Source organism: Macrotis lagotis, chromosome 5 (assembly GCF_037893015.1).
Source record: "Macrotis lagotis isolate mMagLag1 chromosome 5, bilby.v1.9.chrom.fasta, whole genome shotgun sequence".
Taxonomy (NCBI): domain Eukaryota; kingdom Metazoa; phylum Chordata; class Mammalia; order Peramelemorphia; family Peramelidae; genus Macrotis; species Macrotis lagotis.
The window spans coordinates 156,195,824-156,218,084 of NC_133662.1; the positions used below are offsets into that span (position 1 = coordinate 156,195,824).

At 35.7% G+C, this 22,261-nt stretch overlaps 1 protein-coding gene across 8 annotated transcripts in view; it reads left to right on the top strand.

Moving 5' to 3' along the window:
* Window positions 1–22,261, top strand: part of AIG1 (androgen induced 1) — a 344,302-nt gene that overhangs the window by 189,505 nt on the left and 132,536 nt on the right. The window contains exon 4 of one of the 8 annotated variants that reach the window (XM_074187739.1): window positions 16,807–18,577. The exons of the other annotated variants lie outside the window; for them this stretch is intronic. Within the exon in view, the coding sequence (XP_074043840.1) occupies window positions 16,807–16,827 (21 nt within the window). The 3' untranslated portion in view covers window positions 16,828–18,577. Of the gene's footprint in view, window positions 1–16,806; window positions 18,578–22,261 lie in introns of those variants that run through there. 8 annotated transcript variants of the gene reach the window in all.

The following is a 22,261-nucleotide window of genomic DNA, read 5'->3' on the forward strand; positions in this document are numbered from 1 at the left end:
CAGCATTCAAACAAACAAATAGGGGCAAGCAAGATACATTTAGGCATATCAGGAAAGGCTTCCTATAGAAGGTGGAATGTTAGCTGGAAGCCACAAAAGCCAAGAGGTAGAGATAAGAAAGGAAAGAGTTTGTGTGTGTGTGTGTGTGTGTGTGTGTGTGTGTGTGTGTGTGTGTACACACATATATAAGAAGTGTTGCCCATATAAGGTTGATGAAGAACTTAAAAGTACTTTTATATACATATGGGTATATATGGGTAGCCATTAAGATATAGTTGTTTGTTTGATAAAAGTAGCACACAAGTATATTGCACATAGTAGAAGTTTAATAAATGTTGAACTTGAATTGAAACAGTGGAAAGAGCACTGAATTTGAATCAGAAAAACAGGGTTCTAGGCTCAGTGCCAGCCTTTGGTCATGTAACTTTGAAGAAGCCACCTTAGCTCATGAAACACTAATATCCTCACGTGTAAAACAAGAATGAACTGAAATGTCTCTAAGGTCCTTTTCAGTTCTAAAATATTTCATTTCTATAAATTTCAGGACATCAGAAAAGAAGGGGAATCAACTAATATCCCATTGTGCTGGAAATATTACACTTTGAAAAATATGCATTAAATACTTTATCACCAGAGACGACAACATGGTAGATTTTATTACAACAAAACTACCTTGGAGATCTATAGGTAATCTATTTTGCAGTTTGGGAGACAGAAAAAGGGGAGTATCAAAGGTCTCCTTTCTCTGGATACTTATAAATGAGGTGATGTGAGGTTAATGAGGCTTTGCCTCATTGCACTGACATCTGTGGAGAATGTGATTCCTTTCCAATGCAGTAGCCATCCCCTTCCCTCACTACCAAATTCTTTGTTAGTTTGTGCCTCTCTTTCTGGAGCCCACCAACTCACCCACCCCATCCACTGCAGGAGCACTAGACTCTAGAATACGACACTCTTGTTACATTTATTCCACCTTCCCCTTTCTATCCTTAAATTGTCCTTTAAGCCCCTCTTACCACTTCAAAATGTTAGATTTTTTTTTTTGCCTCATATCAAAAAGTTTGTAGTTACATCTTTATTTGATCACCACAACTTGGAATCTTTTAGGCCTTCTTGATGAAAGTATCATGAACAGCTTATATCCCCTGTAGTATTTTTAGTGCTTTGGGTTTTATTATCCCAAATTGTCCTCAAAATTCTTCTACTAGATATGACAAAATGTATTCCTATTTATTCATGAGGAAACTGGGAAAGGTTACATGATTGACCCAAAATCACATGACTAATAAGTAGAACTGAGATTAAAATTCAACTATAATCCCTTAGCCTCAACTCATTATATTGTCTATTGACTTCATCTACTCATTTCTTGGCAAATTTATTTATAGATTTGCCTATACTTCCTTGGCAATAGCACACCATTATTTCTGATTCAAAAGTGCCTTTCATAGAAAATTGAAACTAGAGCTCAGATTTGGTGAGAACCAACTCATTTTAAATGTAGTGCCATAATAATTCACAGATTCATAATGTTTTACTGTTTACAAAGCATTTTAATTAACAACTCTGTGAAGGAGCTAATACTATCTCCATTTTATACATGGAAAGCAACTTGCCCAAGGTCATTCACATAGCAAGTTAATGACTAGCCTAAGTTTGAACTCGTTTCTTTATCTCCATTCCTATGTTCTTTGCACTATGTTTCTTTTTTTTTTTTTAGGTTTTTTTCAAGGCAATGGGGTTAAGTGGCTTGCCCAAGGCCACACAGCTAGGTAATTATTCTGAGACCAGATTTGAACCCAGGTACTCCTGACTCCAGGGCCGGTGCTTTATCCACTGTGCCACCTAGGCACCACTGTTTCTTTTCAAAGTCTAAAATAGTACATAGTTGTGGATTTTCATTTTGGAAATCTCCGAATGCCATCAGGAAATTACCTTTTTAACCAGACGAGATGTATGAGAATTGGTGTTATATACTTTGAAAAAATTGTGACTTGCAATTTCAAAATAAGCCTTACTATAAGAAAATGTTCATTAAGATGTTTACCATATTTATATGATGTGCTTGAACATCATAACTCTCATCTTTAATTTGAAGCAAGGATAATCTATAGATAGTCCATTCAACTTCCTCCCCCAGCCAAACTTTTATTGAGTTTCTAATAAACAGTTTTAAAAAAAGACTTATTTCTAACTCTGTTGAAGCTATATTTAACTAAAGTCTTGTGGAAAAATTGCCCTCGGTCCATAGTGTAGGAACATATTATCTGTCAACTCATATTGTGTTTGTAATTATATAAAACCTACAGATCTTTTACCTACAAAGTACAGTCTAGTCATATCTTTCCTCTCTTATCTTTTTTGAATCCATACGTAAGACTATATTTTTCTCTATTAAATCTTGTTTGATTCAGCACAGTCTTCCAATTAGTCAAGTCTTTTAAAATTCTGACCTTGTTATTCACTATCCCTCCCAACTTTATCTCATCAAAAATTTAGTAAACATCCCATCTATTTATCTACTTCATCTTAGAAAATTTTTAATAAACTAGCATGATCCCACTAGAAATTTCATGTTGACATAGAATTGTTAATGACTACTTTTAAAGTTCAATCACCTAGTTCCAAATCCACCTAACTATACTATTGACCACCTCTTTGTCCCTTCTATAAGAATTTTGCTAAACTATAGCTACATTTACCAAGCTGATTTTATCAAAAATAAAAACCAGCTTAGTCTATTCTTGAGGAAACCATGCTAATGCTTCTTGATCATTGCTTCCTTTTCAAGATACTAATTAATCATCTCCTTAATAAAAGGTTCCAAATTTTTACTGTGAATTGATTGATCTGTAATTTTCATTTTCCCCATTAGAAAAAAAAATCTGTTCATTATTTTCCCTTCTTTGGGCTGGTAGTACCTCCCCTGCTTTCCATAATCTTTCCAATATTACTTACGGTAGCCCACCCATCTCATATGCCATTTTTAGTGCTCTTCTGTGGGTAGATGAATAGGAGAATTGTTCAAATTTTGCCCATTTCCCCCAATCATTTCGCTGTGAATGTTCTCTGAATGAATGATTTTTTTTTTAGGTTTTGTTTTTGTTGTTTATTTTTTTTGCAAGCAATGGAGTTAAGTGGCTTGCCCAAGGCCACACAGCTAGATAATTATTAAGTGTCTGAGACTGTATATGAACTCAGGTCCTCCTGACTCCAGGGCCAGTACCCTATCCACTGCACCACTTAGCCACCCCTGAATGAACGATTTTGAAGTAAGTTAGTTACTACAATGGGAATTGGGGGTACAGAGGCATGTGAAATTTGTGTATCCTAGTTAAGTTTATTGAAAAATATTCTTGGTTAATCATCACTCCCATGTTGCTGTTAGCGTATACAGTGTTCTTCTGGTTCTGCTCATCTTGCTCAGCATCAGTTTGTGCAAATCCCTCCAGGCTTCCCTAAATTCCCATCCCTCCTGGTTTCTAATAGAACAATAATGTTCCATGACATACATATACCACAGTTTTCTAAGCATTCCCCAATGGACTTGCTCATACCAACAGGGCACAGTCTTGGGATATCTGCAATTGAGAATGCTATCTGTATCCTGAGAAAGAGTTTGAACAAAGACCAAAGACTATTACTTTTAATTTAAAAAGATGTTATCTTATTATGTAATTCTGGCATATCACATACTATATGTTTCTTCCTTAAGGATATGATTTGTCTCATCACATTCAACTTAGATTAGTGCATACTATGGGAAATGATATAAAGACTAACAAACTGCCTTCTGTGGGGGGGATTTGTAAAACTCAAAATAAATAAAACCTTTCTAAAATTAAAAAAAGAAGTATGAGAATATAAGTCATAGATACTGCAAAAAAAAGGAAAAAAAGAAAAATATTCTTGGGGCAGTTAGGTGATGTAGTGGATAGAGCACTGGACCCAGAGTCAGGAGGACTTGAGTTCAATTTTGGCCTCAGAATAATTAATAATTACTTAGCTGGGTGATCTTGGGCAATTCACTTTAACCCCATTGCCTTGCAAAAACCAAAAAAAAAAGAGAGAGAGAGAGAGAGAGAGAGAAAGAAAAATATTCTTTAGAGCCAAAAGAAGTCTCAGGAGGGCTAGAAATGGTATTATTGTGGTTCTTTGAGTTAGTATCATGTATTGCATCTCCATCAGAACAATCTAGATAGCACAGAGCCAGTAGTTTCAGACCAGTTCTGAGTGGTTTGTAAGGAACACCATGCAACTAATGTCTCATCAACTTTTATTTTTTATATAGAGAAGTCCCATTTCTGTTGTATATCAAGAATTTTAATCCTCTTTCTGGTTTCCTCTTGGATTGTGTTCTGCTCAGTTAAGAGGGATGACAAATGAGACAATGCTTATCTCCTTTGTATGCTAAACTTTTTAACAAAGTTTGAAAATCTATTATTTTTATAGTTCCAGAAACTAGAATTCTTTTAGATGGATCTTTTATGTGAGCCATGATGAGCATTATTTATTAAATCGCTTAAAAATTAGGGAAAGATCTCAGCAGAATAGAAATGTAAAGCAAAGGATTTAGATGTATAAAAATATTTATATCAGTTTTTGAGGTTTCAAAGACTGGAAATCTGAGGGAGTTCTTATCATTTGCAGACTGGCCAAACAAGCTATTTTATATAATTGTGATGAAATAGTATTAAACCGTAAGAAATGATGAAGGGAATAATTTCAAAGAAAACTGGGAAGACTTAGATGAACTCAGGTAAAGTGAAATGGAACCAGAAGAATTTATTCAATGACAATGATATGGCATTGAAAAACAAATTTGTAGAAATTCAAAAGAACTCTGATCAGCATAACAATCAGCCATGATTCTAGAGGTGAAGACTAGTGAGGAACCAGCTGAAAACTACCTCCTGAATGAGATGGGAAGGACTCAAAGAGCAGAATGAAACACACATAGATAGGTAGATAGATAGATAGATAGATAGATAGATAGATAGATAGATAGATAGATAGATAGATAGGATATGACCCAGTGCATATTTTTTTTTCTTTACTTGACTATACATATTTGTAATGGTGATTTTGTTTTTCTTTCTCAATTGGGTGGGAGGGTTTGTGACAAGAGGGAGAAAAGGAGGATTTTTGTTGATAGGAAAAATAAAATATAATTTAAGCAGTAAAAAAAAACATTCAATTGATATGAGTGTCCTAATTACATTTTCTTTATCATTAAATTATTTCATAGTGTCCCAAAAATATCCTCTTTTGACAAAACTCTCATTCTTTGCAGCTGGCATGATGGTATACCTAGAGAATTCTAAAAAGTTATCTAAAAAACTTCTAGAAACAATTAGCAAGCCTAGCAAAGTCACAGAATATAAAATAAACCCTCACAAATCCTCAACATTTCTATATATGACTAGCAAGATACAGTAGAAAGAACTATAAAGAGAAATACCATTCAAAGTTCAGGCAATAATGAAATACTCAGGAGTTTATATGCCAAGACAGACTAAGAAACTTTATGAAAACAACTACAAAACACTTCTCACACAAATAAAATCAGATTTAAATAACTGGGCAAATATCAACTGCTCATGGATTGGCCAAGCTAATATAATAAAAATGACAATTCTACCTAAATTAAACTACTTATTTAATACCCTACAATCAAAATTCCAAAAAATTACTTTAATGAGTTAGAAAAAAATTGTAAATAAATTCATATGGAGAAATAAAAAGTCAAAAATTTCCAGGGATTTAATGAAAAAAAAATGCAAAAGAAGGTGGCTTAGCCCTACTATGTCTAAAATTAGATTATAAAGCAGTCATAAAAACTACTCAAAACTGACTAGTACTGGCTAAAAAAATAGAGTGGTGGATCAAGTGGAATAGACTAGGTGTAAAAGAGATAGAAGGAAATGATTATAGTAATCTGCTGTTTGATAAACCCAAAGAGTCCAGCTTTGGGGATAAAAACTCTCTCCAATAAAAACTGGAAAATTGGAAGTTAATGTGGCAGAAATTTGGATTAGACCAACATCTCACACTCTATACCAAGATAAGATCAAATTGGGTACAGGATTTAGATATAAAAGACAATATTATAAGCAAAGCAGATATCATTTCATTTGATCTTCAGAACTATCTTTATTTTACAGGTGATGAAATGGAGACAGGAAGAGGTCAAATGACTTAACTAAAGTCATAAAGCTAGCAAATGTCTAAGGTCAGCACTCTATCTACTGTGCCACCTAGCTACATTATATGATACGGAAAAATATGGATCCTCGGTGTCAAATAAATGAGTCTGGTGCTCTTTTCCCTCAGTTCTGACATACATAAAATGATGACCTTGAACTCTTAAAGTTCCTTTTGGCTTTATAAACTCCTCTTTAAATCTTTCTTTGACAAAATAATCTCTTTATGTTAGACCAGAGTTCTTATCTCATATCCTTTACCCCATAGCCCCCATCAACTATAATGAAAGGAAAATGCCTATTGGTATGCTCTTTAACCATAAAGTAACAGGGTCCTCATATGACTGCTTCCATTGGAACACTTAGTTAAATCCTAGTCAAAAAAGGTCTTAGTTCACTTTAGGAAATTGTTTTTGAAGGTTTTCAGAACTACGAATACAGTATAGAAGAGGATTGCATTTTTTCATCACTTCATTCATTTAATTATTATACCATGTGATTCTTGGGAAACAGATAGGTATAATGGAAAGAGTAATAAATTGGGTGTCAGAAGATAAAGGTTTTAGTACTAGCTTTGACACTTAGCAAAATGACCTTGGTCAAGTCGTTTCTCTGTGCCTCCATTTCTTATCTGTAAAATAAGGGAATTGGACTTGAAGATGTCTAGACCTTTCTAGTTCTGGCAGTTCTCTCTAAACAGGAGAACATGCTTATATAGAATCCTGTGGACAGAAAAGTATTTTCTAACTCCTTTCCATGCCAACTTTAATGAAAGATTATATGGAAAAAATTTCTACTGCTGTGAAAAGGTTCATTCAGCCTTTTCTCGGTAGTTCAAGTGGTTGGTATTTCTGCTGGCTTCTAAAAGACATTACAAATCACAATCTGGAAAAAGTTCTCAAGCAGTTCCAAGTCCTCCTGCTGAATTTGGATACATCTTTAGGTCTTACTCTCTAGCTCATCCTTAACAACTGACAAAATATTTACTTTGCTCAGTACAGAAATGGGTAACATTTTCCAAAATATTAGACTAGGTTGGATTCAGAACACAGACAATGAGGCAAAAAATTGGACCTCTGCTGTAAGCCATGTAGTTGAATCATTTTCCAGAGTACCATGAGAAACAGAGTTTTAGTGAATTATACTAAACCAGGTCTTTTTTTAATACATTGAAGTAAGCCAGCCTCTTTCTGTAGTACAATATAACAATAAGCTATCCTCTACCTCAGTTATAGTGTGCACCCATGAAACCCCATAATAGTATATTAAGTTCACAGAGGAAGTGATTGTCACTGTGAGTTTAGACACTGAAACGCTGAGGATGAACCAGAATCATTCCTAAGGCAAATATCTCCTTATTCTAATTTGGAGTGAGATTTCTTGTTCTCTTCTCTCCTCTATTCTCAGAAATAACAATCATCCCCATATACAGTGGGGATATTTTTAATCCAGGAAAAATAATGTAACATAACAAATATTTCAAAATTTATCATGATGTAAATTAAATGATCATTAGCTATGTAACCTTGGGTAAAGTCTTTACCTTTCTGGTGCCTTAGTTTCCTTATCTGTAATGTAAGAAAGTTAAATTCAACCTTCAAAGGTCCCTTTCAGATCTGAATCTTTTATCTTAAGACTTTTTGGGTTAAAATAATTCCACTTAAAAAAAAATCTTTCTTTGTTACTATTCTACCTGGGAGGAAAGCATAATTGGCTGAAACACATGTGAACTAACAATTTGGGAGTTTTTTCTATTGTTCTAGCCTTTATTTTTTCACAAATATACCATTTTGTAATAGATGAAATAATTTTTTAGAAAATCAAATCACTGGTAATTAGTGATTAATTCAAAGATTAATAGTCACCTGCATTACTAATTGCTGTATTGGTAAAAGAAAAGCTCTGTGCTTTAGAGAAAGTTGGCCAGAAATCATTTATTAATAATATATAAAAGTATTCTTCCGGAAGAGCAAATTCAAACAGGCAGAGGCAGAGTCCCGCCCCCCCCAGTTAATTGAAATTTTTTCTGACCCATTGAAATTTCCACTTATATTTTATAGTAATCATGAAAAAAAGGAAAAAAATTCATAGTAATTTTGTTTTTGTTTTTGTTTGTTTTAAGGTATCTAGGCAGCTTGATAACTTAGTGGAAAGAGTGCTGGGTCCGGAGTCAGGAAGACCTGAGTTCAAATTTGGCCTCAGATTTGTTGTGTGACTTTTTACTGGTTGTGTGACCTTGAGCAAATCATTTCTTCTGTTTACTTTAATCCACTGGAGAAAGAAATATCAAACCACTCCAGTATCTATGCCAAGAAAACACATAAGTAGCATTGGATTGCTATGGCTCATGGGGTCACAAAGATTCAGACGACATAATTAAATTACTAAACATAAGGAATTTCATTTTGCAGGCAGCTAAGGGGTACAGTGGATGGAGCACCAGGCCTAAAGTCAGAAAGGAGTTTAAATTTATGCTCACTTACCAGTGGTGTGACCCTGGCCAAGTCACTTAACTCTGCTTCAATTTCTTCAGCTATAACATGAACTGCAGAAAGAAATAGCAAACCCCTCCAGTATATTTGCCAAGAAAACCCCAAATGGTGTCATGAAGAGGCAGACAGGACTGAAGAGACAGACACCTGAACAATGCATAGTTTAACTTTATTTTTTTTAACTTAAATAAAATAGTAATGTTAATATCAATAATACTCTTAGAGGAAATAGCTTCCTGATACCACTTACTGCCTTTTCCCTCTTGGGATATCTCTTTCAGGTGGGTCAAACATGAAGATACTTCTCTTAATTGAATTGAACAAAGAAATTTCCATGCGTAGTATAGTCACCATAAACCAGACTTACTTTCTTGGAATGAGAGAATCAAGATTACTCCACCCCTTGGACAATTGATTAAGTTTTCTTTTCAAAGAAAACTGATTGTCTGATTCAAATGAGAAAGGAGACCTCAGACCAGAATACAGTTACTATTAATTTTATTATTTATAACAGAATTGAAGCCTCATTACTATATGTTTCCACAATTGTTTGTTCCCAGAATTACACATAATTTTGAAAGAAAATAAAAAGTCACTCCTGTAATGCCACTATGAGCATAATGATAACACTATATCTCATCATTTCAAAAGTCTACTGTTCTCTCAGCAAAATTTCTAGTGAAGAGATTTCTTGTTTAGAGTTTGCTATATATAGACTTTTTATGTATTTGTTTGAATGTACTAGAAATAACAAGCAGCCATTCAGTGCTTGTGAATAAGAGTCTATTTTAAGGTAAAATATTTTGTAAAAAAAATTAGTCATCGTTGCCATAGGATTTATGCACTGAGGTTGCCTTCCTCCTCCTCTTCCCTAAATATGGGCATTCCCCAAGGATTCTATCTTCTGTCTTCTTCTTGTCCTGGTCCTCCCTTTGGCAATCTCCTCCACTCCCATGGCTCTGTATGTCTAATCTCCATATCCAGTCTTGTTTACTCTCCTAAGCGTACAATTATATTTCTTCTTTTCCATATATTTCTTACTTTCCTTATATTTCTTACTTTCTGCCTCTTTCCATAAGACACCTACCTGAAGGGCATTTCAAACTCAACTTGGTCAAAACCAAGATCATATCCCTCTCAGAACTTCATGCTCCTCCAGATTTTTCCTCCCTGTTAATAATTCTCCCTGTTACCCAATACCAAATCCCAAAAGACTCTCGATCTCTGTAACCTCACGTAAACTTACCTATCCTCATCAACACTGCCCCAACCCTCCCCATAGTAGTAGTAGTAGATCCTCTGACAATGTATAATTGACTTCACTGCCAATAAAACTTTTCCCTACCAAGAATCTAGAAGAATATAACAATACCACAGAGTTTTTCCTTTTTATTTGTTTTCTTGGAGGATTTGAAGAACTGAAAGTCAGTGTAGTGGAAAAAGAGTAAAATCATTCCCTATGATTTCTCATTGCAGAGTTGTGTAAATCATATTGTTGTCATTTGCCTAAGTCCCTAAAGGGGGAAGATTATTTGATTCTGGAAAAATATGGGTCAGAAGCAAATCTCACATGCATGTAATGGGAAAGGGCATTTGTTTAAAACTAAGGCATTGGAAAATACATTGAAGTTAATCTCTTTTACTATTCTTCCAGTATTTCAAAGTCACTCTCCTGCTTGCCCTTGCCCCTTCCCCCACCCCCTAAGGCACACATATATTTCAAGGGAAAACTACATATTTTTCAGTCTGTGTTTGAACTATCTTCCTGGAGTGTAGCAATTGCAAGTTTTTTAGGGTTTTTTTTTTTTGCAAGGCAATGGGGTTAAGTGGTTTGCCCAAGGCCACACTGCTAGGTCATTATTAAGTGTCTGAGGCTAGATTTGAACTCAGGTATTCCTGACTCCAGGGCAGGTGCTCTATCCGCTGCACCACCTAGACACGCCAGCAATTGCAATTTGATGAAATCAGGTTGTGTGTGTAAGTGGGAGTGGGAGACAGGGGGGAAAAAAGGAGATTCAGATGCCTAAATTTCATGTATACTTTGAAATATCTTCAAATTTTGTAATGGCAATGTGTTTAAGAAAAATATTTTTTTTTCTAATTTTAAAGCCATTAGAAAGTACTGATGAAACTGAGGGAATGAAAGTAAGGTATATGAATTACAGTGTTTGTTGTCTAGCTTCTCTTTTTTGAATATTCATTCCTATATTTAGTTGTAGTAATGACTTAGTATGGTGAAAATCACATCAGTAAAATCAGCCATTCGAAAACAACAGGGTTTTGTTTATTATTAAAATATGATACAATATCCTTTTTCTTCTTAACATTTTCTTGTGAATTTAAGATAATATTTCATTTTTAAGTAATGCCTAAATATGCTTTACAACCCATTTGGAACATTTTTACCCAGTACAGATGCAGTAGAGTTCTTCAGAACTGAAAAGCTAGCCTTTGAATGTGAAACTGCTAACTCTAATTAGATTTGAGGGGGCTAGATTTCAGAATTTCTTTAATTTTAGAGAAATTTAGAAACTTTAAAGGTTGTTAGTAGCCTTAAATAAAACTGTGACATCCTTTAATATGTGTGGAATGAAACTTTCAATTTTGGGTATGGCAAAGGTGTGGATTTATTTTGCTCAATTATGATGTTTTTTGGGGTTTTTTCCATGGGAGGTAACAGGGGAGCTAGTGGGGGTGGAAGGATAAGTGATATCTCTTTAAAAATGCACACTGAGGGGGCATTTAGAAGAAAACACATGCAAACAAGACAGCTTTGAAAATAACATCTTGGATATATACATATATATAACTATATACATATATATTAAGTTAGCTATATGGTTTCATAAATAAGTCCTTTTCTGTTCTACTTTATATAATAGAAATATTCATTTTAGATGTTTGTTAAATTCCAGATAGAAAAATAAAAATTTTATGAAGGAAATATTTGCATATATTATAGCTTTATTATTGCCTGTGTTTTATTTGCTCCATTTTTATTTTTCAAGAGCCAGTGAATTAAAAATAACAACAACCATTCTCATATTCAAATTGAGATTTAAATCCTATTCCCTGCAGAAAGCAGAGGTTCCTTTTGTGGCCACATCAGACTCTGCTTTGAAGGTTGCTTGGCTGAGAATTTTCTGGCAGTGCCACATCACAACAATGCTATGGAAGAAATCCAAAATGAAAAGGCCACCTCTGGGGGTGATGATTCTTGAAGCCAGAGGAGGTTCAGCAGAGGGAAGGCCTGCCTCATGGAGTTTCCTTGAATTTAGCTCTAGCCATTCCTGTCTAAAAAGAACAGTTCTGATTCCGATTCTTGATTCTGGCATTGATCCCAATTTGTTGGATATTCAGGTACAATTGACTTGGCCTGCTGAATTCCCCATCAAAAGAAAAAATTCTACAAATGTATATTCATATGGTCCAGCACAGTTATCAGTTACCTCTCCTTCCAGGCTTCGGTCCTTTCACCACACTCTGCCACATTGGGATTTAAGAGTGTTTTGTTACAAATGAAGCTTCTCCTCAATAAAGTCACAGACAGAGATAGTAACAGTGAAAATAAATATATTTCCTAGCAATAGTACTCAAAAGGGACAGAGAGAAGTCATATGACTCTTGATTAATGATATCTGTAGATGGGTCTCCAGAGATTCATTACATTCTTAACAATTAAATTTAGACCTAGAAGGTCTTTTAATTTCTATTGGTCCTTTACATTTATACTGCTGCTACTATTGCTGCTGCTGCTGCCGCCACTAATGTTATTGTTTAACTGTGTCCAACTCTTCATAACCCCAAAAGACCATAGCATGCCAGTACTGTGCCCCTAGGGTTACTGGATGCAGGATAAAAGCACTGTAGCTATTTCCTTCTTCAGTGAGTTGAGGCAAAAAAGAGATTAAGCAACTAGTCCATGGTCACACAGGTAGTAAGTTTTACTATATAAGAGCAGATTTGAACTCAGGTCTTCCTGACTCCAGGCCATGTTCTATCCACTGAGCCACCTAGCTGTACTTCCTCCTCATCCTACTCTACCTGGTTCCTAGTTGCTGCTGCCCCTGCCCCTGCTTCTTTTGCTTCTACAGCTCCATAATAGCATTCATATAGAACTTTGAGGTTGGTAAATTACTTTGCAAATATTATGTCATTTTGTCCCCCAATGAACCTGAGAGTTAGACATTATCATTATCTCCATTTGATAGGTGGAGAAAATGAGGGGGGGAGGGGAAGATTAAGTATATACATCTAATTAAGTAGCTAAAGCTGGTTTTGTACTCAGGTCTTCTTAGCACTCAGTCCTACACCCAATCCACTTTACCATCTAGCTGCTTTCACTTTGGTTGTCTCCAGAAGTCTCAAATTACAAATCATTTTGGGGGTTTTTTTTAACAGAGAGAATTGAATCATGTTCCAGTTCTGGAATTACAAGATTTAGGGATGGTAGGAATTCAGCCACCCTCATTTTATTAATGAGGAAATTGAAGCCCAGAGAAATAAAGGGGCTGCCCCAATGTTGCCCAAGTCCTCAGGAGTTCTTCGGAATTCAATTCTACTAAAGCCAAAGCTCTTTTCCAGTCCAACCCGCTACCTCTCTTCCCATCACCACAAAGGATAGGAACATGATAGCAAGGAACTAGATTGCTACCTACTAATAACTTTATAAAGAGAATTATAGCATAAATACCTCAATGGATCCGGGATCTGATGAATACAAGTACTTCCTCCAAAAGCAAAGATCACAAGCCCACCAAGTCTTCTTATCTCCAATCACTCTGTCCACTCTAAAGTCCAACACATTGCAAACCAACCAATACTAAGGAGGCCTCCTTATAGATATTGTTGGAATAATATGGTCTATCTACATTTCTTACATCCTGCTTTCTCTATAAAATCAGCCTACTTCATTTTCTGCTCATTGCTAATTAGCTTTTACACCAACCCCTCTTGCCCCTAATGAACTCTGTTCAGATAAGAATGTAGTAAAGATATGCTGCAGCCTAGTCATACCTAGGATTAAATTTGAACACTAGCATCAACACTTCTTTAGTCCTCTTATATAAAATATAGATGATATTTGTACTCTTCAGATTCATTATAAACTTTGTGAATTATAAAAGTCATACAAATGTGAATTAAGTAGTCCAATAATCCCTCCCCCAAGCCAAAATTGTTTACTATTTTTACAAATGCTCTTATACTTCATCTGAAAAATGCAATGAATGATGGGGTTTGCTATTTATGGGATCCAAATTTCTGATCCTCCTCAATGAAAAATTTTCCCTGTATTACATTCCAAATTTATTTTCCTCACATTCAAGCCTAAGGTTGTAGTTTTATTTTTTCAACCCCTTCATGCCTATTATAAAGGAGTTATGTTCCTGGATTTGGCAAAAATGTGAGTGTTTGCATTCTCTACATCCTTCCTGGTTAGTTTTTCATCTATAGAAATCACCAGGTTTTCAATTCATGGTCTTCAATTTATGGACTTATGTTAGTAAGTTAATCATTCTCAGCCTTAGCCTCTTAGAATTATAAAAACAGTTTTCTATACCAGAAAGAGTTTAGAGACAAACTAATTCAAGCTTTTCATTTTACAGAGGAGGTAACTTGGGGGAAATGAAATAACTTGCCTTGGGTCATACAAGTAGAATCTGGTAGAGCCAGAATTGGAACCTGTTCCTCTGATTCTAAATCCAACACTTAACTTGACCACATTGCCTCCATTTACTTAGATAAATTTGATTATCCAAACAACTAACATTTATTGGACATGGAAAGAGTCTTATAATCAGAAAACCTAGCTGTCATTAGCTAGCTGTCTTACTTTGGATAAGCTATTTCATTTCTCTAGGCCTCAGTTACTTTATCTGTAAAATTGCAGTGAAAGTAGCAACAGTGCTCATATCATGGGATTGTTTTCAGGATGGGATAAGTTAATATGTATGAAAATGTTTTGTAAATTGTACAACCTTACCTTGATTCAGACCCCTATAATCAGCTTTGGGGTTGGTTTTGTGGAGCAGAATGATCTCTCCAGGGGCCAATGGAAGCTCTTCTTAAACCCCCCAGCCCTCCTAGTGCTATAAGCTCTTGAGGGCAGGAATCTTCATTTGCCTCTTTTTGTTTTCCCAGGATTTAGCATAATCTGGGCACTTAAATGTTTTATGAATTGAATTCACTACTTAATCAAGCAAGGAGTCCCTAACTTCATTTATTCTGGTCATATAGAGATAGATCAAGCTGTGCCCCCAGGTCCCCTGGCATTGCTATCTGCTCTGCTATACACTCCAGCCTAAGCAGCTTGTCCGTCTATCCACTCTGCAGTTGAATTTCCACTGTTTTGTCTTTCCCTATTATAATATGAAATCCTTCAGTACAGAACCTATCTCATTTCTCCACTTGGATCCACCCCTAGTGAGAGGCATACAGTAAACACTTAATAACTGCTTTTCCACCCATCCTAGCCATGCCTCTTCTTGCCACAAAACTCTTATAAGATATGTTTGGTACTTTGAGTCACATCCCTGTGGCATCGCATACTGAACAGGGCTCCAAGGACTGATCCCCTTTCTCTCCCCTCCTTAGTCTCCACTGCCATCTGTCCCCAAGATTCTGCTCACTACTGCCCACTTTCTATGTGGACTTGGGTTCCCCTATTTACCAAGCCAGTCAACAATCATATCCTATATACTAATTTACATTGTGCTAAGGGAGAAGGGATACCAAGATAGGCTAAGACAGTCTCTACTCTCATGGAGTTCACAGTCTACTGGGGAAGACAACATACAAATAACTATGCAAGAAGACCCAAATTCAAATCCAGCCTCAGTATGATCCTGGGAAATCACTTAGCATCTCTTTGCCTCAGTTTCCCTGTCTGTAAAATGAAGATAATAATTACACCTACCTCCCAGGCTTGTTGTCAGGATCAAATGAGATAATAATTTTAAAGCACTTGCCATAGCCCCTGGCACCCAGGAGACACAATATAAATTTGTGTATTTTTAAAACTTGCATACAGGCAAAAACTAATTATAGACCAACATCTCACACCCTATACCAAGATAAAATGGAAATTGGTACAAGATTAGACATGAAGGGTGGTACCATAAGTCAATTAAGAGAACAAAGAATAGTTTATCTGTCAGATATATGGAGAAAGGAAGAGTTTATGACTAAACAAGAGATAGAGAACATTATAGATTACAAAATGGATAATTTTGATTACATTAAATTTAAAAAGTTTGCACAAGTAAAACTAATGCAACCAAGAGTAGAAAGAATGCAGAAAGCTAGTGTTTCTGATAAAGGACTAATTTCTGAAACATATCAAGAACTGAGTCAAATTTATAAGAATACAAGTCACTCTCCTATTGATAAATGGAGAGAGGATAGAAACAGTTTTGAGGTGAAGAAATTAAAGTTATCTATTCATGTGAAAAAATGCTTTAAATCATTATTGATCAGTAAATGCAAATATATAACAACTCAGAGGTACAATCAGATGAACTAAAATTACAAAAAAAGGAAAATGATCAATGTTAGAGGGGATGTGGGAAAACTGGGACATTAATGCACTATTGGTGGAGTTCTAACCATTCTGAAAAGCAGTTTGACTGCATTTCCTCCAAAATAAGCCCTATTATGTTTTTTTTCAGGATACTCATAATAAAGCCTTATCTCAAAAATAAACCCCCATTAAGATCATCAGTCAGATGGACTCATTTAGTATATCCATTGCCACACACAACAGACATACTGAATTATAAAATAATAATATTAATATATAATTAAATAAAATAAATAATATTATTGAGATTAATACTTAAAATAAATTATAATTAAGTATTTGTAAGTACCCAAGCAGGCGCCTTTGGACTGAGGTAAATGCCTGTGTTAATAGATGAACTTGAAACTTATTGTTGAATGACCAATCCAGAGTGCAGACACTGTGCAAGAATAACAGGGACACTTGATAAATACACATCACTGCAGCCAAGAAAGATAAGATTGAACATGTTTCAGGCACTTATGTTCTTGAAACCAAGAAAGCTTATACAAGGAAGTGGGTCAATTTAATGCTGCTACTTGTTTTTTGCAAGGTGGTCAAAGAGGATGGCTAGTCTGGAATTCCACCAGCACTCACTGAGCTAAAGACATGAAGAACTTCCATGCAGAGAGAAGAGTAGATCAAATAATGATTCCTGCCCGGAATGACAATCTATCTCCAGTCTATTGATATTGCAATAAGCAAGCCCTTCAAGGACCATCTGTGCATGGAAATCAGTGACTACACTGAAGACAGTATAGAGAGAAATCAGCATGGAAATTTGTAAAGCTGAGCCTGCAAGAGGCTGAGGCTTGAGTGAAAAATCCATGGGATAAAATCATTGACAGCTGTGATGCAGATGGACCATGGGCAGGCTACATGGATAAGAAGTGCTCATTTAAGGAGACTCTGTTGCTGGATGTGAGAAATTGGGGCCAATGGTTCTACAAGCAAATGGAGTCCCAAGAAATTTAAACCAGCATTAGGGGTATGGAGAAATATGTCCATGTTTCCAAAGATGATGACATGATTGTATTTGAATAAATGTAGATTTATTTAATGTACATGAATAAATGTAGATTGTTGTACATTAAAAAAAAAATGACATCTCCTGAAAATAAGCTCTAAGGGATGGCTAGGTGGCACGCAGTGGATAGAGTATCAGCCCTGGAGTCAGGAGTACCTGAGTTCAAATCCAGCCTCAGACACTTAATAATTACCTAGCCATGTGGCCTTAGGGAAGCCACTTAACCCCATTGCCTTGCAAAAAACCTAGAAAAAATAATTAAGCTCTAATGTAGTTTTTGGAGCAAAAATTAATATAAGACCCAGTCTTATTTTGGGGGAAATATAGTATGCTCAAAGGACAATAAAACTATGTATTTGATACAATAATGCTACTAGGCCTATATTCCAAAGAGATTATAAAAAAGGGGGGGAAAGTCCCATAATGTTCAAAAAATTTATAGTTGCTCTTTTTGTAGTGACAAAGAATTGGAAATTGAGGAGATGTCAATCAATTAAGGCCTGGCTGAACAAATTATGGTATATGAATGTAATGGAGAACTATTGTTGTGTAAAAAATGATGAACAGTCAGATTTTAGGGAAGCTTGAAAAGACTTGTGTGAACTGATGCTGAGTGAAGTGAGCAGAACCAAGAGATCTTTATGTATATTAACAACAACATTATGAGATGTTTAACTATGAGGGATTTAGCTCTTCTCAGCAGTTCAGTGATCAAGGATAATGCTAAAAGACTTGTGATGATAAATGCCATCCACATCCAGAGGAAGAAATTGGATTCTAAATGCAGAGTAAAGCATACTATGTTCATGTTTTAAAACTTCTTTTATGTTTTTTCTCTCTTTCTCATATTTTCCCCCCCATTAGTTCTTATTTCTTTTTCACAATGTGATTAATATGGAAATATAATAAACACAATTGTACATGTATGACCTATATCAAATTGCTACCTGCCATGGGGAGGGGGAAAGGAAAGGAGAGTGAAGAAAACATGTAGAACTCAAACGTTTACGAAAAGATGAATGCTGAACACTATCTTTGCATATAATTGGAAAAAATAACATTAAAAACTTTTGTATTGTCACTGGACTGCAGAATACATGGAGGAGAATAAGGTCTAAGGAAACTGAAAAGGTAGAAAGAGGCCAACTTATAAAGGGCTTTATAAGTCAAACAGAGGGTTTAATATATGGAAATAAATAGACCTTTCCCTGTCTTCCTTGACCCAGTCCCTCTAAAGAAAATCTAGCCTGTCTTTTAGAAAATATATAGGGGTGGCTAGGTGGCGTAGTGGATAAAGCACCGGCCCTGGAGTCAGGTGTACCTGAGTTCAAATCCGGTCTCAGACACTTAATAATTACATACATATATATATATATATATATATATATATATATATATATAATTACCTTTATATATATATAAAAAAGAAATATATATATAAAAAAGAAATATATATATACATATATATATATATATATATATTTATTTAGGTTTTTGCATTTTGCAAGGCAAATGGGGTTAAGTGGCTTGCCCAAGGCCACACAGCTAGGTAATTATTAAGTGTCTGAGACCAGATTTGAACCCAGGTACTCCTGACTCCAGGGCCGGTGCTTTTTCTACTACGCCACCTAGTCACCCCTAGAAATATATTTTTTAAGCTTTTGCTATAAATATACAAGAAATCAAAGCAAAGTGAAGAGAAGCTGAGTCCATCATAGTTGATCATTTCACAATTGCTGTTAATGTGTGCAGTGTTCTCCTGGTTCTGCTCAGTTCTCTCATCATCAGTTCATGCAGTAGTTTCAATAGTAATTTTAGCTCTCCGTAGAAACATGTAAGTCAGTTGTTAGTCATTTAAGAAGCATTTATTAAACAAGAGTTGACTATGTATCAGATGCTATGCTAAATATTAGGGATACAAAGAAAGACAAAAAAAATGATCTCTCCCCTCCAGCAGGGGTATTATTATAAATGTGAAAAATTCCATGTAAATAAGTGGGTATATTAAAGCTGTTTGCAAAGTACATGTACGGACATCTTAAAGGAGACCATTCATTAAAAGTGAACTGAACTTTTTCTTTCTTTTTTAGTTATCCTTTGCCTGACTGACTTCTGTTCCTCTCAATCTGTCAGCTGTCATTCAGCCATCATCCAAACTAATCCTATTGAGGTTAGATCAGGTTTGAGATTTGTTTCTAGCTGTTAGTGATTTGGTTTGGTAACCTTGCCAGGTATCTCACACACTTGAGACTGGGACACCAGACAATAGATTCTTGTATAATCTGTTTCTAGAATCTAATTTCCCTGAATGTGGGAGCCCTAGGTCTGGGACAAGCATTTTCCCTTCTGTGTGTCTCTGGACAAACCTTCCCTCCTAGAGTTCTGCCTTGAAATTTGAAGTCACTTCTGTCATCTCAGAATCTAGCTGAGAGCTTGTCTTTGAACTCCATTCACTTCCTAAGAATTCTTCCCTGGGCTTCAGGCATCCTGCAATGACCTTGGCATCTACCTAATGCAGATTTGATTGGCTCCCCTTGGCTGCCCTCCTTTGCCTTTGACATAGTCCCTATTCTAGTTAGTTTGCCTGAAGCAAATCTACTACCTGGATTATATAACATCCAATTCTGCCCTTATTGGTGTAGTTGGTGTTGTCGCTGTATTATGGTTAACTAACATCTGTCCTCTCCCACCTGCAGCTCATGGTCCTCTTTGCACCACAAACATAATCTGAAGTCAACAGTCCTCATTCTTAAAATTCTAAGTCTTAGGAAAAATGAAATCACAAGGTTGGTTAAAAAGATAAAAAGTAAGAAGTGGAACTTCTATTCTGAACCTGATCCTCACTCATGAAGATCCATCTGGATGCCAAAAGATAAATGACTAGTTTAGAAGAAAAGTTCTGAGCCAGTAATAGATAATGAGGATCAGCCAGTAGCTTGTAAAAGGATAAGCTCCCATCCCGTTGACAGTATGATGTCCAGTCTTTATTTCAACAGAATATATTTCAAAGAGTTCTACTGGGGAAGTGAGCTCTAAAGGGATGAAGGAATGAGCTGCTGTCAGGAACAAAATTCTGTCAACACAAATGATTCTGATAAGGAAGAAAAGTGAAAGCCCTCTCCAAAGACCAGTGTGGCTGAACAGGGAATCCATAGGCTAATTTGTATTTTAAAAAGATGTGTAGAAGTAACTGATCCAATTAATGCATTGCCCTTTTGGATGAATTTGCATTTGAAAGGATAAGGAAGTGAGGAAGTAAATTCTTAGGCCAAAGAAAACTTATTCGGGGATTTTAACCATAAAGGGAATGAAACAAAGGAACTATGCTTGAAGGCAGAAGAGAAGGAACTAGGAGAGAAAAAAACATAAAGATACTATAGGAGAAATGCTGTGGGAATAAGATTCCCAAGGAAATAAGATGGCATGGTATCAATGCTGTAGCAGAGTTTTAGAGAAGAAGAACAGAGAATGTTTCTCTGTTAGAGAATTTTGAGATGGAACCTGTTGAGAACTGAGTAAGCTAACAGAAAAGGCTCATAAGGGGGTGTTCTGTGTTATCTCACAGAGGTAACATTTATCTGTTTTGAAAAGGGGTGGGTGGGGAAGGGAGAGACTAGAGTCTTAAGAAAGAGGAGAAAAGTTTGGAGTAGTCACTATAGGGCTTGATTCAAGGAGGCCATTGGGGATGAATAGTAGGATTGGCAGTGGTGACTAGAGCTTAGGAAATGCCTCTCCCTGAGAGACCAAGGATTAGAGGGAAAGCCTGGGATAGTTATTGCTAATGCAGTTTTGAGTACTTTTACCCTCCTATCAGAAGTGTAAATGCTGCCTGAGTAGCTACTAAAATGCAGACAGCCCTTCTCTAACCATTTTACAATTAAGAAGGATTAAAGGGCCCTCTCTGACATTTTGCTCCAGGGCCCAGAATTTAGACTGGTCTTTCTCTAGGGAGGAAGATGCTAGCCAGGGAAAGCACTGTGTTTGGGCCTAGGCCTTTTTGCCATCCCTCCAAGATTTTTATATGAGTGAAATCTGCTTTAAATTAATATTAAGGGTTAAGGGAGGATTAAAGAAATAAAAAAAGTCAACTTGTGAAACCTAAAGGATGTCTGTGGAAGAGAATGGGACATTCCCATTATTTTGAAGGGTTCAGGAGTTTGTTTTTGTATTGGTGGGAAGTTTATGGATAGTTTTAGTAAGAATAATAGTAATAATGATGATGATAATAATAATAACAAGAACTCAGGATACAGTAGTGGATAGAGAACCGACCTTAGAACTAGAAAGACCAGGATTCAAGTTCAGCTATCAGTAATCCTGCCATTTTGATCCTGGACAAATTACTTAGACTCTTAATGCCCCAACGTAACTGAACAGGTGTCCTCTATATGGGTAAAGAAAATTTTCTGAAATTCCCTACAAAGATAAAATCGCAAGTTTATGCAAAAAAATAACAAGGCAGTTACTGATATAATATTTTACAACCTTTATTTTTAACACTGTAATTTTTTTCCACACCTATTTTGAAGAGGAAAGATGGAGTCAGCCCTGTAGAACCCCAAAGTCAAATTGATCTTGGGTGATATTTCTCATTCTGGGTTTTGGAGAGGGTGGGTGTCCCATTACAAACCTAGATAAGGCTCCAAAGAACTAGCAGGAGTTTTGCTGTTAATTAATGCAGAATATCTGTGAATTGATAGAAGAGAACCCTGTGAAATATCTTCATAGCAAAGCAACATAGCTGTGGAGAACCAGATCATTCTGGGTGACTTTCCTGGTATTTGGTTGTACTTATCATAGAAGATATTTATAGAATCTCAAGGTCTTAAGAATCTACTCTGCAGTTTTCTCAGTTCTTAAGATATGGAAAATATACACCTCTAGTGGAGGTGTATATACACCTCTACTTTAAAAACAAAAGTAATTTTTGGAAGTTTTTCCCTAAATATGAGTTCCTACAACTTCCAGTCATGGTTCATAG